Here is a 15,349-nt window from a genome sequence, read left to right on the forward strand (position 1 = left end):
TCGAAAAGTTGAGGATGTCAACTCAGCCAATCAGGACCAATCTTTACAACCTTGAGATTTAAAAAAAAAAAAAAAAAAAAAAATAGTTTGAGATTTTGGTGGACGAAAGGGTTTTGCTTACCAAACTTATTCTTCATTTAATTGCAACAAAAAAGAATCTAAGAATCCATTCAAGGAGGTGGCATCATGTAGACGCACTTTATTCCTAAAACAGAAGCTGCACCATCAGTAGCGGCACACAATTATATGTACACATATACACACACGCACACACACGATTACCTAAATCTGTTATATAAAATATATCATCTGACAATGTACCTTTTGAATTCCTCTCCAGAGCTCATTGAGTTCAAGTGTGCGAGAGCGTCTGGAGCCCCAAAATGGCGGGCGAGACGCGACTCTTCCTGTGCGCTCGCCGCGGGGAGGGGGCGGGGCCAGGCGTCCACTTCATGTTTACAGCGTGGCGATAAAAAGGCGTGTACCCTTCTTTGAAAAAATAAGATTCTAAAAGTCATCTACAGCAAAAAAGTTCACCACTTGTTCCAAAGCCACTTCCTTTACACTGAGATGTACACACCCGCTAGGATTTGTAATATATAAAAGATATTAAGCGTTAAAAATTCCACATTTAAAAACTTACAATAAATAATATATGCAGGCATTTCATTAGGATAAAATTTCATCGATTGCAATCTACAGTCATTAAAAACACCTTTTTACGAAACCTCCCTTGATCATCCAAAATGGATTCTTGGCATCTGATTGGACGCTGGGCGGGAGCGCCGAGAGGCTTCTTCCTGCTCCCGGCGAGTCGCGTGACGGCTCGTCCGTGAGCATCAGAGCATGTTCATGATGAAATTGTACATCTGCGTCAGCACCACAAAGTGAACAGGCAGACAGGAGCGGCGGTCCTGAGTGGCGGGGTCGCACGTCAGCCAGGAGAGGGCGTTGTACTGCTCCAGGACAAATCTGAGACACACCAAAAAAAAAAAAAGTACTTTCACACCTGCTCAGCGGGCAATGCTGTAAAATGTTCAATATGAAGATCAAACATTCTTTAGCTTACCTCACGTCTGTACATGTAAAACTTTTGTCGGGCATAAAAAAGTGGACCGTGCGTTCAGTGACTGACCTGAGGACGTCTGAGGTGTGGTTGGAGTCGAGGGGATGGGAGTGTTTACTGTGCAGCAGCTCGTCGGATTGGACAGAGGACACGTGCAGGTGCAGAGAAGCCTGGAGGAGACAACGTTCACACCATCATCAGCATTTGTATTTAATCATAATAAAAACTGGAGAAAAGCTCCTATCTGGTACCTTGAGGAACAGAGGACACTGGTTCTGAGCTTGAGGACAGGCTGACCAAAACCAGTCGGGTAGCGGGCCGGCCTTGGCAGTGGACACAAAGTAGCCTAGCGCCATGGGTTGCTGCAGGATGTTCAACGCCTCCTCGTGAGATTCCATGCGATCCGCGCTCTGACCCTGCAGCACAAAATGCCAAATGAAAATCAGAAAATCATTCAAATCACAAATGTTTACTTAATTTTCAAACAAATTGGAGAACGTATGGCAAATGTGAACAAAATGTTATTTGTACAAAATTCAACGCTGTTGCTAGGGGGGGGGAAAAATGCTAAAGGTTTTTAGCATTTAGCTGTGTTTGAAGGTATTTGCGACCCTCCAACACGAGCTAACGTCAACAGTGTCTCCAGTACGGACCTTGCTTCCGTCGCCGCCCTGGTGGTAATGCGAGCCAGGCGAGTGAACAGGGGAGGTGGTGGGCGAGTTGGGCAGGATGCTGATGATGTCCGGGTCTACCATGTCGTTGTCGAACAGCTCGAAGATGCCAATTTCGTCAGAGCCGTCTGTGACGAAGGAGAGGTTTGCTTCGTTCCACAGCTAATGCTGCTACTCGGCGCGGCGCCAAGGCTCACCTGGATTAATGGGGTTGAAGTTGATGTCGATGGGCTCCGACGTGTTGGTGTTGACCTGCACCATGGCCGAGGTGGGAAACACCAAGATGTGCGTGCACGACGTGTCCTGCGGCGTGCTCAGCTGCGACGTCTGCATGTTGAGCGTGGTGCTGCGGCCGAACACCGAGCCCGTCGACACCGAATCTGCACGGTGGGAGGATTCACACCGATCAAAATACAGAACAAGGGTTTGCTTGCTCAATTCAGATGTGTATCGAGTTTCACCTGGCATGACCACAAAAGAACCTTGAGGCTCCATGGCGACCAGGCAGGCGCTAAGGATGCTGGGAGTGTCGGCAGCAGAGATGCCGCACATCCGGCATGTCTCTTTCAAGCGTTTGCTGAGGGACTGAAGGTTCCTCCTGCTCAGCAGAATACTCCAGTCTGGACCAATGAGCACAACAAGAACACATTACGTTTTTCTCTTCAGAACACTCAACCGTGGTAAAATTGGCATGCAGTTTGAACAATGGTTCTTTTGCAGACCACTAGTAACACACTTTTGAGACACACTGCATTAGAAGTACTTTTTTTATGGAATTCAAATCCAAATTTGCTATGCCCAACATGTTGGAAATGAAGTACATTTTGTGACTAATTGATGTCAAACTGCTATAGAGATGGAAAAGAAAAGTACATCATCGTTTTGTGCTGCCTTGGGTGTTTTTGAGCTATACAAGGCGTTCCCCCAATTTGTGCATTTAAAGTTCCACTCTAAAAAACGATTTGGGGATGCTGTCATGGGCACGTGTTTACCTCTGAGCTCGCCGTGGCCCATCCTCCCCAGGCGACCAATCACCACCCTCCACGGCAGTGAAGTCACCTGCACCAAGCCCAGGCACCAATCCCACAGCTTCTGCAGACCCAGCCGTCGGGCGGAGCCCATTTTCCTGCGGGCCCTACAAGCAAACAGACTAGCCAGTTAAAAAAAAAGAAATAAAAATTGTCGGTCCTCAGCGCTGTCGCAGGTGTGCCGGGCTCACCTGTTGGGCACGTCGATGCTGATGATGCAGCTCTCCAGCAGCTCGCCGTGCTGGTCGGTACAGGACGCCAGCAGCCAGCGCTGGTCGTGCGACAGGCAGTAGCCCACAAACAGGATGTTGTACTTCTGCGACGCCTCGCCGAAAGTCTCGCCTAGCTCCGTCTGCTTATCTTTCACCGGGGCCAGAATGAAAGGCGGCGTGTACAGACGCAGACACTCCGGCCTCTGCATGGATGGAAAAAGAAAAGTTGATAAAGCTCAAAATGCCAGAAACCTTTCAGATCAGCCAGGATGACGCTACCTCTGGGTTTTTGAGCGCCATGTCGATGGCAAGGCCGGGACCGAAACCGGTCAGAGCTTTGAAGTTGGTGGAGTTAGGCAGGGGCCGGCGACATTGCGTGAAGACGGAGAAGGCGAGCGACTTGAGGTGCTGGCCGTACAGGTGCCGCTCGCCGCTGTGCACCGGCTGCAGGAGGTACTGGCACGGAACGATCTGACAAAAAACACGTTCATGAATAAATGGTGGCGGGACAGCTGACGTTCGAAGCAGACCTTTTTCACGACGCCTACCTGCACGGAGACGGCGTTTCTGATGCGACTGGGAAGGAACTGGAGCATCTCCGTGTAGCAGCGTAAGAGGCCCAGCGTGTAAGCGCTGGAATGGACCTCGCGGTCGGCGTCGGTGTAGCTGAACGGGTCCACTATGTACACCACGATGGCGGGCGGGTAGGAGATGGCGTGCGACTCGCCGTCCGTTGGCTTGCCCACTTTCTCTCTCTCCATTGTGCTGAGGAGATGAAAACAATGTGCAATGGCTTGTCGGGAAAAAAGAGAGGCGGGACTAAATCTCATAGGTGAAAGCAAGTTACATTTGGGAGGGGGGAAAATGATGTTTCCATAGTAATGACTCACCTCTCGGGTGCCTCACTCGAGCTTTGGGCAGTGGCCCCATTTTCCGCACCCGGGCCTTGTGGGTTGGACTGGGGCCCGTTAGGCGCCGCGCTACCCTGCAGCCCGCCGGCTCCAAATGGGGCGTAGGCGCCCGGCTTGGACGACGACAAGCCACCCATGGTCTGGGTGCCGGAGGGGGCGGGCGGAGGGGCGCTGTTGATCTGGGTGGCGTTTGAGTTTCCTGAAGAGGCGGGGCTCTGAGAAGATGCGGCAGTGGCGGGGTTGCGCTGGGATAGGAGGGAGCTGTCCAGAGACTGCTCTGCTAGGTAGGGAGCTAAGAGAGGAGATGAACATGGATGTTCTCAGCACTGATTGGAGGATTATAATTCAAAATCTCAGAGGAAAAATACAGTCTGGTGAGAGAAGTACCTAGATCGTAGCGGCACACTTGAGCAAAGACTTTGAGTTTATTGAAGGCGTCGCTGTTGCCGTCTCTGGCGGCCATCTTGAGGAACCAGTCGCTGAGGGGCTGCTCGGCCATGCTCCTGCCTTCTGTGCTGCCGACCTTCAGGATGCCCTCGGGATGGCTTTTGCAGATGGGCCTGTGCTGGCCGAGCTGGCACGCCTGTCAGAGGAAATCAAATCACAGCCTCTGCTTAGGAAACGTTTTTTTTTTTTTTTTGGACAGAAATGTGAGCATACAAATAAGAGCAGGAAGCACGCACCTCATACATGGCGCTCAAATCTTTGAAGAACGTTTTGGCCCGGCAGAGGAGCGTTTCGCTTTCCGGGCAGACGACGACAAAGCCGACATCCCTCTGGGAGCCGAAAGGATCCAGGAGCAGCTTTTCCCAGTAGGGCAAGCCAAAGGGGGACAGCACCACAAAGTCGTACTCGTAGCCCACCAGAAATGTCGGGATGGGCAGCGGCTCGGGAGACTCGTCTGTACCTGTGTGCCAAGCAAGAAGACAAGCTTAAGAAGCAAACTAGGGCTGTCACTATCAAATAGTTTCAAAATCAATTCATAGAATAAAATTTTCTCTTGCATGCAAGTGCAATACCAATAACTTTTTTGCCCTGACAGACATTTGAAAATATGCTGCTAATGATTGCTCGATTATTAAAATAATTGTCGGTTAATTTGATCACTTGTCGCGGGCTAAACTTTGACTTGCGTTCTCTGCGGTCTTACCATAAGACCCCCTCCCGGCCATCTTGTGGAACTGCTGCCAGGTGAGGGGTCCTTGAACGCCCCACGAGCGCACGCTTCTCTTCTTCTGAATGGTGTCCTGCAAGACAGGCTGGAGGGACAACAGCACCCGCAGCACGTCCTGAGAGAACAGCTTGTTCATGTCCGCCGCTTCACGAGGGAAGAACACACAAAAGACAAAATCTTACTTCGTAGTCGTTAACGGGACAAGAAAAGAGAGAAGGACGGAAACGGATGCTTACATTTGCATTTTGGCCACTGATGAAGACAAGTGCTTTTCACGAGACTTTCATCCACTTTGCCTCCCGACATGTTGTCCATGAACTGCCGGCCGTGCTCCAGCGCCATGTAGCAGTCGTTATAACAGTCTCTCTCCTCCACCCTCACAAAGGAGCTGGGGGCGGAGCTCAGTTTGGGGTACTCCACACCTCCCATGGGCGCAAACGGGTTGGTACACTGGTCCTGGAGAAGTAGAATGAGCTCGTCGGGCGGTTTCTCCTTCAGACTGCACGACTTGTGTTTGGCGGACGCCCGCAGCTCTTCGAAGCAGCGCTCCGTGTCGCGGCCGGCGTCCGAGCCGCGGCCGACCACGTCCAGCTCGTCCTCCAGGAAGAGCCCGGCGGACTGGCCGAAGCGGCGATTGGCGACGGCGCTGAAGCCGCACGTGCAGGGGTACTGGGCCTCGCCGTTGTCCTTCAGGTACACGCCCACGTCGGCGCCTCGGATGTTCATGTTGCACACGCACACGCAGCAGCTGTCGAAGTTGCAGTCCTTGAAGAGGTTCATGACCGACTCGGAGAGGATGAGCGTGACGTAGAGGCTGTGCGCCTCAGGGACGGACGGGACGGTGGCCGGCTCCACCGAGCTGAGCGGCCGGCAGGTGGAGGAAGTGGAAGCCGGGGAGTAGAGGTCAGAGTTGTCGTACTTGAGCGAGCCCTGGACGCTGGAGGGTCCGCGCGGCGTTCGAGGGGTGCGGGGAGTGCGAGGCGTGGGCACGGAGAAACGGGGCGTGGCCGGCGACGGGAGGATGCCCGCGCCACTGTTGCTGGGAGGGGCGCTGCTGGACATGACGGGCGTGTGGGTCTGAGGGGTGTGGCTCTGGATGTCATCGGGCTCCACACTTGGGATGTTGCTTTTGCAAAACAAATTGTGCCGTTAGACGGTTCCAACATTTGACAGCGTCTTCATTTCTTACCCGTCTTTGGTCACCACCGCTGGCATCAGCTCCATTTTGCCGATGCTCCAGTTCCGCATGTACACACATTTGTGCTCGGGCAGCTTGATTGGCATCAGACACTGACTGGGCAGGGTCTTCAGAGGGGCGTACATGGAGCAGCCAATAAAAGGCTGACTCGTCTCCGGCTTGTACACAAAAGAAAAGTCCTAGGAGAAAAGCGAGAAGACGGCATTTCAAAGACGGCGTGCTCTTTGCGTTGGGCGCTCCGGCGGGGGGGTGCGGCGTACCTTTACTTCAGTGGGCTTGGGGCTGCAGAAACCCTCCTCCACCTCCATCTTGAAATGGTTGTTGAGCTGGCTGCTGTCCAGCAGGGTGAGGCCGGCCCCCGCTTCCAGGCTGTCCTTGCTGCCGGAGTTCATGGGGGAGTAGCCCTGCTGGTCCGTAGACGGTGGGGTGGGAAACATCTTGTGCAGATCTGCCGTGCCTGTCCGGGCAGGGAAAGGAAGATGTTACTGCCTTGCTGAAAAACATTCCCGACTCCAAAAGATCCGTGAAGGATAATCTTACTGATGGAAGCCAAGGGGTCCAAAGAGGGCTTTGCTTCTTTCGAGACAAACTTGTCATCGACACCAGCGCTGGCTCTTTTGGCTCCAGGCTTTGGGTATACATCATTATGTCAGTGAATAACGCAACATTTAGCAGCTCCTCGGTGATAATCTTCAGATGTGCACTTACCGCTAACTCATCTTCATCCGAATTGAAGATTTTATCCAAGTCGCTATAGGACACGGCCAAGTCGTTCTCATGGATGAGGCTGGTGGAGGCGGCTGGCTTGCTGCCTGATGGACCTTGACCTTCTGCACCACATTTATACAAAAAGCACACCGTGAGAACGCGCCAACTTGGTACTTACGCAATGATCGAGTTAGCACTCACCATCGGCTGAAGCCGATCCGTCATCCAGCTACGTTTGGGAGGAAAAACGGATCAGAACTTAACCCAGCTTTATCTCGCGCAGTGGTTCTCAAAGTCAGGACACACGACACCTACCTTATGTTTCTTGCTCCCATCCCTCTCAACTCCAGACTTGTCCCTCTTTTCCCTGAAACTGAATTCCTCATCCCCTTCGTCAAAGGCATATGGGTCCGGCTCGCCGCTGTGGTCGGCGTCCGTCGTGGCGCAGGACATGTATGTATTCCTTCGCTGGGCGTAGGTCTTCACCACGTCCTGGGACACTTTGAGAGGCTGCATGGAGCCCACCATCAACCTGAGGAGGAGATTTTTTTTTTTTTTTTAAGCAAACATTGTAATTCTACTCAAGTACTGCACGCGAGTAGTTTTCCCATCTCTGCTGGTAAATTGCTTACTCTGTAACAGACACGACGCTTTCGGCTCCCGCGCCGCCTCCACAGTCATCTCGTACTTTATCGGCAGGTAGCAGAGGTGTGTGAAAGATGGCCGCCTTCTTCCTCGGCAGGTTGAAATACTTCCAGGGGTTGTGTCCGGAATCTTCGTTGGGGTTGACGGCGGAGCCGATAAAGACGGTGGGCTCCAAGGTTTCGTTAAAGGGTGGGGGGAAGGGTAAAGGCATGGGCGTGCTCTCCGGAGGGGGCTCTTCCGACGAGCTCTTCTGAGGCAGCAGGCAAGGCTCCACCGAAGGCGGGTAAAAGGGCTGGTGAATGGGCGTGGAGTTCTTCATGCCGCTCGGAGTCAGGTCGCCGTCGGCGTGGTCGCACGGGTGCGGGCTGAGCGGCGGGGGCGGCGGCGAGCCCACCAGGTCGGCGGGGGGGCCGTGGGTGTGCGGCGTGGGCGCTTTGGGGGGCGGGGCCGTGTCCACGTGGTGCAGGCTGGGGTAGGTGCCCTCCTCCTGCCCTCGCAGGCACAGCCTGGGCGTCTGAGGCTCCAGCGGCTGCTCGTCGCTCACAGAGTTGCGGTGGTGAAAGGGAGTTTGCGGCCTCTTTTGCTGCTTCTCGCCCTTCTCCAGCTTCTCGACCAGCTTGTGCTTTGGGGCTGGCGGGGTGGGCTGGCCTGACGACGGCGGGTGTCCTGAGGTGTTGATGGGCCGCTGCTTCGAATTCTTATGCCTAAGTGAGGAGGGGGGGGATGATGTTAAACAAGATATTCTGAAATGGAATCTTATCTCCCCCCTCTCCAAATAAATGATACTTTCTGCCACACACACACATACAATATTTGATGAGCAAACCTTGAACAATTGCAATGTGGCCTGTGGACGGGCTCCATGAAATCCCACAGCCCGGTTTTGTCCGCCTCGTCCTCACAAGTCCCGTTGGTCAAGTTTGTAAACTTCCTCCTACCGAGACAGAAGAATTGACATTCACCAAGAAATTCCAAGCATTTCTCTTTTGGATTTAAAGATTGTGCTTTTATGTACTTGTTCCCTGTGCGGTTTATGTTATACTCCTGCCAAACGGACTCCACCATGTGGCTGGCCAGCCTTCGAGGGATTTTCCCCCCGTGAAGAGTGTTGTTGTTACTGAAGCCGTCGGACGCAGAAGACAATTTATGCCACCTGTGTGCTGGCTGATAGCCTACAATGGCGGCAAGACAAACGTGATATATCATACAGTATATATATATCTCCAAGTATTTTCCGTAAAAACCGCCGCGGCCGTACCAGTCTGAGCTTCCTCCGGCGACGTTGGCGGCGTCAGCGTGACAGAGGACATGGCGGGATCTCTGTGAGCGGCCTGGCCTGACTGAGCGCCGCCGCACGTGCTTCCTGAGGTGTTGGATGAACCTTGAGAGACCACTGCGGGGAGATCTGTCAGGGGGAGGAGCACCAGACAGGAAGGGTACACCATCCTCACTCCAGCTGGAACAGGAACACACGCAAATCAGAACGAGTGCAAGGAAATGGATGGAATGCTTCTGCTATTAAAATGCGTGACGCCTCACCAACGAGAACCTCCACGGCCGCCAGGGAGTCATCCTCCCAGTCGCCGTCCTCCATCTTCTCCTCCTGGATCTCCTTAGGATTGGGGCTGATGGGATAAAACTGCCGCCACTCTTCAATGAGCTTCTGCGTGGGGTGGTCGGACATTTTGAAGCCCTGGCCCGTGAGGGAACCGTTCAAGCCGTACGGGCTCAAGATGACTGCAAAGCAGGTAAGGGCGAGTCAAGCGGAGAGTGACAAGTGAGCGGGGATCCGCACGGGGCTTACCTTGCAAGGGGCTGGAGCTCTGCTGGGCGAGGCTCAGGTGCTCCTCGCTCAGCCGCTGCAGAGGCTGGTGTTGCGCAATCTCCACGCTGGTGCACACGCTGCTGTCGCCGTGCACGAAAAATGTGAACGCGCAGGACAGATGCTCGCTGTCATGGAGAGTGAGAGAGAGAGACACAGTGGCGCATTTAATAGGGCGGGATTAGGTCTTTGAAACGACACAATGACACTTTGGAACGAGGTGTCAAGTGAATCTCCTACCCATTTGAAATCATGAACAAAAGCTCACGGCTCATATCCTCAACAGCCTCCATCTGACTACTTTTGTCAGGCTATTTCTCAATAAAAATGTAAAAAAAAAAGAAAACAACTTGAACAGTCTTAAAAATAATACAACAATCGAGGTCATTATTTTCCATTTCGACAAGCCGCCAAGTGCACTGAAATTGTACTTGTTGACATAGTTGCTGTAAAAACCACAGTGCACGCTCAGCATTTTCCAAAGGCTGACCCTGTTTACTGGCCAGCAAGCGTGAGCGACAACAACTGTGTTAGGAGGAACTGACTCAACTCCCACTTACAGCGCCTAACACATTTATTAGACCACCACCCCAACGTGAGCTTCGTGCCGCAGCTGCCTTGAATTAACAGCAAAGAAAATATTGTTTTACTTGTATTCCTTGAACAAAAAAAAACCTACTTTTTTTTTTTTTTTTACTCAATCAAAAACTTGCTAATCGCAGTAAAGCTTGGTAGAGGGAAGAAAAGAGTCATTTCAAGGCATCCATTTTGTGTTTGCCTGCTGGGCTATCAAACAACTGCAATCAAATATGAGGACAATATTGCATAAGGGTTAAATAAATACATCACAAGCAGCAAAGAACCCGTCTGCGGTCAAAGCCAAGTATGGGAACCAAACACATTGGAGCACTCAAGGCATCTATGCATCCACTTTTGATGGCCTTTCTTTTAATTAAGCTTGGCTCGGATCCAGGCGAGTCCGCTCGGGGTGGCGCGGTTGACGTGTTTTGGCGCCGTGCACAGAAACATATTGAGAGACAGGACAAGGAGCCCCGGCCGGGGCTTTGCTAAGTGAACTGGCGGGCTGCTCTCCAGAAAGCGCGTTAACTTGCGTCACGCGTGGAGGAGGTCACACGCCAAGACAGATGTGATTTTAAATGGACTTCATATGACACATTGACGAAAATGCAACGTCAACATGGCAATCTTTGAGTACCGAAATAGTGTGACACTTCGAGCCCCGCAAGCAGCAAACGCCAACATCTGCGAAGGCCCCTTTTTCAGACAATCCCCCCGCTGGGAACGAGCGAAGGACATCGTGGCGTGGGAAGCCCCCGAATTGTCGTATGAATGAGAACATCTGTCCCTGCTGCGGTATATTTACTGCACATACGTGTGTCACAAAAGTTCCAGGACTGACGTCACAAAAGACAGATTTCAAAATCCAAACTAGCAGCACCATGGATCGGTTCTCAACAAAACAGCTCAGGTCTTGCACCAAAACAGCTTTCATTTGGAAAAAGCAGCATACAGCCGAATGTTCCATCGCTCAGAAACCAAGTGTGCGATTTTACTACTCTATTTTTTCGGTAGCGGTTTTTCTGCTTTGGTTGCACTGCAAAGAATTTGCCCCGAGGCATGTTTAAGCTGCATGCCGCATTTAATGGGAGAGACAGAAAATAGCTTTATGTTTACATAAAAAACAAAGAACATCCATCCATCAGCATTAGCACAATGACAAGTTTCTGACCAGGTGCAGCCGTGGGGTTCCTTCCTACCTTTTATTGATGACTTTCTCGTCCTTCTGATAAGGCTTCACAAACCACTTGCCGATGCGTACAAAGCCGCGGTTCATGAGGCAGCGCTCCAGCAGGTTGTGGATGGCTTTGAACAGGAGCGTGCGACACTCGTAGGACAGGCCGCTTTCCCACTCGCCGTCCTCCTCGCCTGGAGAGAGGCGGAGACATTAGGGAAAAGAAAAAAAATGGAAATGTACATGAACAAATCCCAACGGGCATCCTCAGATTGTGTGTTTAAGTACGATAAAAGTTGTCAGTCAGGTTTCGGCAGAGTGAAATTGAAACTTTTGAATGGCGTCGACCTAAAATTTATGGTGCTGTATTTTGAGAGCGTAAGGAGGTCATGTGACATATTCTAGGGGTGGTGTCTGGTATTTGCAGATTCCCACTTTGTGTCTTCAGCTGCAAGTGTTTGGGGAACGCCTGTTGAAATTCCCCAGGTGTACCTAATACCATGGCCCGAAAGTAAACAATCCAAATCTGCTTGTTTTTGCCCCAATTGTAGAACGATAGGCTCGTGGATCTGCGCTGACCCAGCAAAGAAATGAGTTATAAAACCCCGGAAGCGATCATCTTGAATGGCTCGCTGAGAATCAAATTCCACAAGCGTTTTTTTTTTTTTAGGAAAGCTGCTACATACCGGCCTGAATCTCCCGTGGCACAGAGCCAGCAGATTCCACACAGCTTTGGACGACTGACTCACAACACATCAGATGTTGTATAACGCAAAAACGGGAAGAAAAGGCTTGCTTTGAAATGATAAAACTAAGTAGAGCGTTCCCGTGGAAGTGCCTTTATTACGCCTGTGTTGTCACTCGAGCGCTAGGAGTGGTTATATTTGACCGAGTATGCCCGACGCGACGTGGAATCAGACTCACTCAAGAGTTCGTTATGGATGAGCTCGGCGAAGCTGGGGTCGTCGCCCCACCAGAAGAGCCAGAGTTCCCGGCGACCGGGCGTGGGATGCCGCCGCCACACGCTCAGCACGTCGGCCGCCATGCACCGGCTGAAGCTGCACAAGATGGGGTCCTCCTCGGTCACGGGGAAGAGGATGGGCGACGACGTGGGGCCTTCCCACACAAAGCGTCGCCATTTTATCCCGGTCAAATCAGCCTAGAAAAGAAGGGAGAGCATTGATGAAAAGGTTGGAGAGACAAAATATCATTTCTTATCCTAGCTGCAACCTTTCCGTGTCTATTGTCCCTGAACTCTATCACGATTGCAAAACAAGTGGACAAAGCATAAATCTGCCCACCAATCTATTGAAAGTTTTGTTTTTTTCTTCATTAGTGGGACTCTTTCCTACTCTATGCGGCCTCGTGTTTGATTGTATATGTGTGTGTATCATGAGTTATCATCTGTTGACCATACAAAATAGTGGATCATTTATATTGTCATGATTGATGTGTGGAGTTTTGGCTTTGCTCTCCTGCGACCCTGCTCACCGGTGATGGCGCATTGTGATTTTCTAGGAACGTGATCGTTTGAAAATATAAGTGCAGGTACAAATTGATAGTGGTTAAAAAAAATTAAAAATTAAAAAAATGCGGTCAGTGTCATCATTAATAATTTTAATTAATTGATAATAACAGAATGTCATTATTATTAAAGTAATTTGCTAAATTAGAAGAATATAAAGCTCAATTTTGGGGCCGTTGATTAAGTCTCAGTACTGTAACACCGCGACTGATGATTATTTGAAAGTGTGCATGCTCCTCCCTAATAGCAGTTACTGTCTAAACTATGCATTCCTCGCTGACATGCATGTTTTGGGCATGTGGGAAGAAGCCCGAGAACCACAGGGAGAACATGCAAACTGCACACAGAAGAGGCCAAATGTGCTCTAAAACTTATCGAAGTAAATGAAGTCAAAAAGCATATAATCCTAAGGAGCCGCTGCGAATATGTTTAAAAAAAAAAAAACATGCCAGACACGATCATAAAAAGTTGCCAGCCCACATGCATATCAGTGGAAACAGATTAGTTAGTAAAACATTGAACAGCTGACGGGCTCGTCTAACACGACTTTAGTGTTTGTAGTAAGACTTGCTCGTAATTAATGCTAATGTCAGCGTATTGTGTGCACCCTTGGCGGCATACGAGCCCTATTCATAAGGCAATTGGGCACCGCTTGGCCCCGCAGTATGTGTGCTGCTCCTATTATGGAAGTTGGCCGAGATCACGATTTGCAACTTGCAGGCCCCGATGCCTTCACGCCAGTCTGCAAGTGACGTTACAAAGCTCGGCAGCCTGATTAGCCAAAATGGCTTTCTGTGGCCTCAGCGGGCGCAGAGCTAGGCTAGCTACACATTCATATACACTCACAACACAACACAACACAACCTTACCAGGCAGAAGAGGTTGGAGTGGCAGTCCTCCAAACTGGCCCCGTTTGGTACAAAGCACGAAGTCATCCTTGTCACTGCGTCTTCGGAACCTTTAAGTCCATGGTCGCACACAAGAACTGCTCGCTCGGGGGGGTGCTGCTTCTACGACCAGCCGCCGCTAGTCAGCCAGGCAACTTCCAGCCGGCGCTAGCCGCCGCTAGCCCGAAAGCTAAGCCAACGTTATGGATCGCATCGAGCGGAAAGACAAGCATCTAGCTAAACGATTCATCTATTCCGATTTGAAATGTATTGTCCGGTGGGCTTCCAGTGAGCGAGCGTGCTGGCGGCGGTGAGGCTACATGACCGTAAATATCAAAATAGCACGAGTTAACATGACCGGATTGACTACCGCTGACTAAGTGATATTCGCGGTGCACAAAAAAATACGGGGAGCTCCGAAAGTAAAACAGGAAAAACTTCAGCCCCGAATGCGCTAGCGCTATTGGCTGCTAGCCGATCTGAAACAATTTCAAGGCAAAGGAACTCTGTGCGTCTGTCTGTCTTGTCTGTGTGTCTGTCTCTCCCCTCCCCCTGGTCTCTACTAGCCTGCTAGCAGACGAGCTAACATGCCAGAGGTCCAACAACGCTAGCCTCCATAAAACAATTAGCTCCGCCGCCCCCCCGTTTCGCTAACAAGCACCATGATGCTCCCCCCGTGCGATCCCCGAAAACAACCCCCGAGAAAGGAAGGAAAGGGCGAAACGGCGAGGCTACTCATCGGCTTGCGCGCCCCCCTGCCTGTGCTCCATGGCTCCAGCAGATTTCCATTATTTCAACTCATGGATTGAATTCTTTAATGGCGGCCAGGAGGACAAGTCTGCCTCTCGGCTCTGATTGGCCATTTGCCGCTAATGGGGGCGTCATCCGGCTTCTAGTAGCTCCATGACTTCACAGTTTACAAGATGAAAGCTCCACTTGCATCTGTCATACTACTGTCACTGGAGCTCACCCCCTCAATGATGTCTCTCGGGCCGACACGTTGCTCACTGCAACACGTTTTCATTGGATTGTGTCAATGCACAGATGCTAGTTGACATAATAAAAACTTAATCAGTCACGGGGTTTGGCTACTCATGTCCAGACACATTTCGACACCTGTTCTGTCCCTTCCAACTTCAACAAAGCAAAGAAAATCAGGACTACTAGGATTCACATCCCTGAAGTTCTCGCGTCTAGGATTCTACATTCGCCACCCCAACATTCATTCATAATGAGACAGTAAACAAAAAATGTTCCCTATTATTGTCATTCCAAAGTCAAACAATTTAGCTCATTCTAAACATGCAACAAACACACTTTTAAAAAAGCAATTGCAATGTGCAGAGTTGCCAATGGATATACATGTTTTGTATATTCTAGGCCCAAGTTAGAATATCTTTACAATGTCATGGAATTGACAAAAATGGCTGTGATTGAACATACTTTGACTAATTCAATCCAATTTAAATAAAAAATAAGTGGGCGTTATATTGTGTACATTTTCTGAATGGCCGCATTTTGCAAAAATATACATGTATATATGACAGAAATAAATATAGCCCCTTTATTTTATTTTGTCTTATTATAGTTGCAAACAATACAGGGAAGCATTTTAGTGTATCTATTTTACACATATTTCAATTTTATGTGATATAGAAAAACTTTGGATTAAAAAAAAGGGGCTCTCTAAGATTTCAATTTATTTCAATCTGAGGTGCAAATTTCTTTTTGTCACCGTACAAATTTGGA

The 15,349-nt window shown here is 50.4% G+C and overlaps 1 protein-coding gene across 2 annotated transcripts; it reads right to left on the reverse strand.

Annotated features, from left to right (window-relative positions):
* Positions 1-169: 169 nt before the first annotated feature.
* Positions 170-14,435, reverse strand: LOC119132177 (mediator of RNA polymerase II transcription subunit 13-like). Of its 2 annotated transcripts, none has more exons than XM_037267199.1 (30): positions 13,583-14,435; positions 12,113-12,347; positions 11,214-11,382; positions 9,418-9,563; positions 9,153-9,350; positions 8,872-9,069; positions 8,629-8,785; positions 8,440-8,547; positions 7,601-8,317; positions 7,284-7,500; positions 7,170-7,197; positions 6,969-7,090; positions 6,801-6,888; positions 6,521-6,717; positions 6,252-6,439; positions 5,299-6,188; positions 5,039-5,206; positions 4,572-4,795; positions 4,276-4,471; positions 3,868-4,180; positions 3,526-3,742; positions 3,257-3,448; positions 2,957-3,180; positions 2,730-2,872; positions 2,199-2,357; positions 1,935-2,117; positions 1,720-1,865; positions 1,318-1,482; positions 1,136-1,236; positions 170-972 (listed from the first exon to the last, which is right to left on the reverse strand). In XM_037267199.1, the coding sequence occupies exons 1-30, from the start codon at positions 13,646-13,648 to the stop codon at positions 840-842; spliced, it is 6,288 nt and encodes a 2,095-aa protein (XP_037123094.1). In that variant the 5' UTR covers positions 13,649-14,435; the 3' UTR covers positions 170-839. The 2 variants fall into 2 exon arrangements, with proteins under 2 accessions (XP_037123094.1, XP_037123092.1); XM_037267197.1 differs by having other exon boundaries at positions 2,730-2,875.
* Positions 14,436-15,349: the final 914 nt, after the last annotated feature.

This window comes from Syngnathus acus, chromosome 13 (genome assembly GCF_901709675.1).
Source record: "Syngnathus acus chromosome 13, fSynAcu1.2, whole genome shotgun sequence".
In the NCBI taxonomy this organism is placed as follows: domain Eukaryota; kingdom Metazoa; phylum Chordata; class Actinopteri; order Syngnathiformes; family Syngnathidae; genus Syngnathus; species Syngnathus acus.

What these genes read in the sequence shown, in the direction of transcription:
- LOC119132177 (XM_037267197.1), bottom strand. Translation starts at nt 13,648, where the DNA reads ATGACTTCGTGCTTTGTACCAAACGGGGCCAGTTTGGAGGACTGCCAC. An exon ending in ATTTGAGCGCCATGTATGAG is followed by an intron (nt 4,472 to 4,571) that starts GTGCGTGCTTCC and finishes TTCCTCTGACAG; the next exon opens with GCGTGCCAGCTCGGCCAGCA. An exon ending in GGGCCACGGCGAGCTCAGAG is followed by an intron (nt 2,358 to 2,729) that starts GTAAACACGTGC and finishes TCATTGGTCCAG; the next exon opens with ACTGGAGTATTCTGCTGAGC.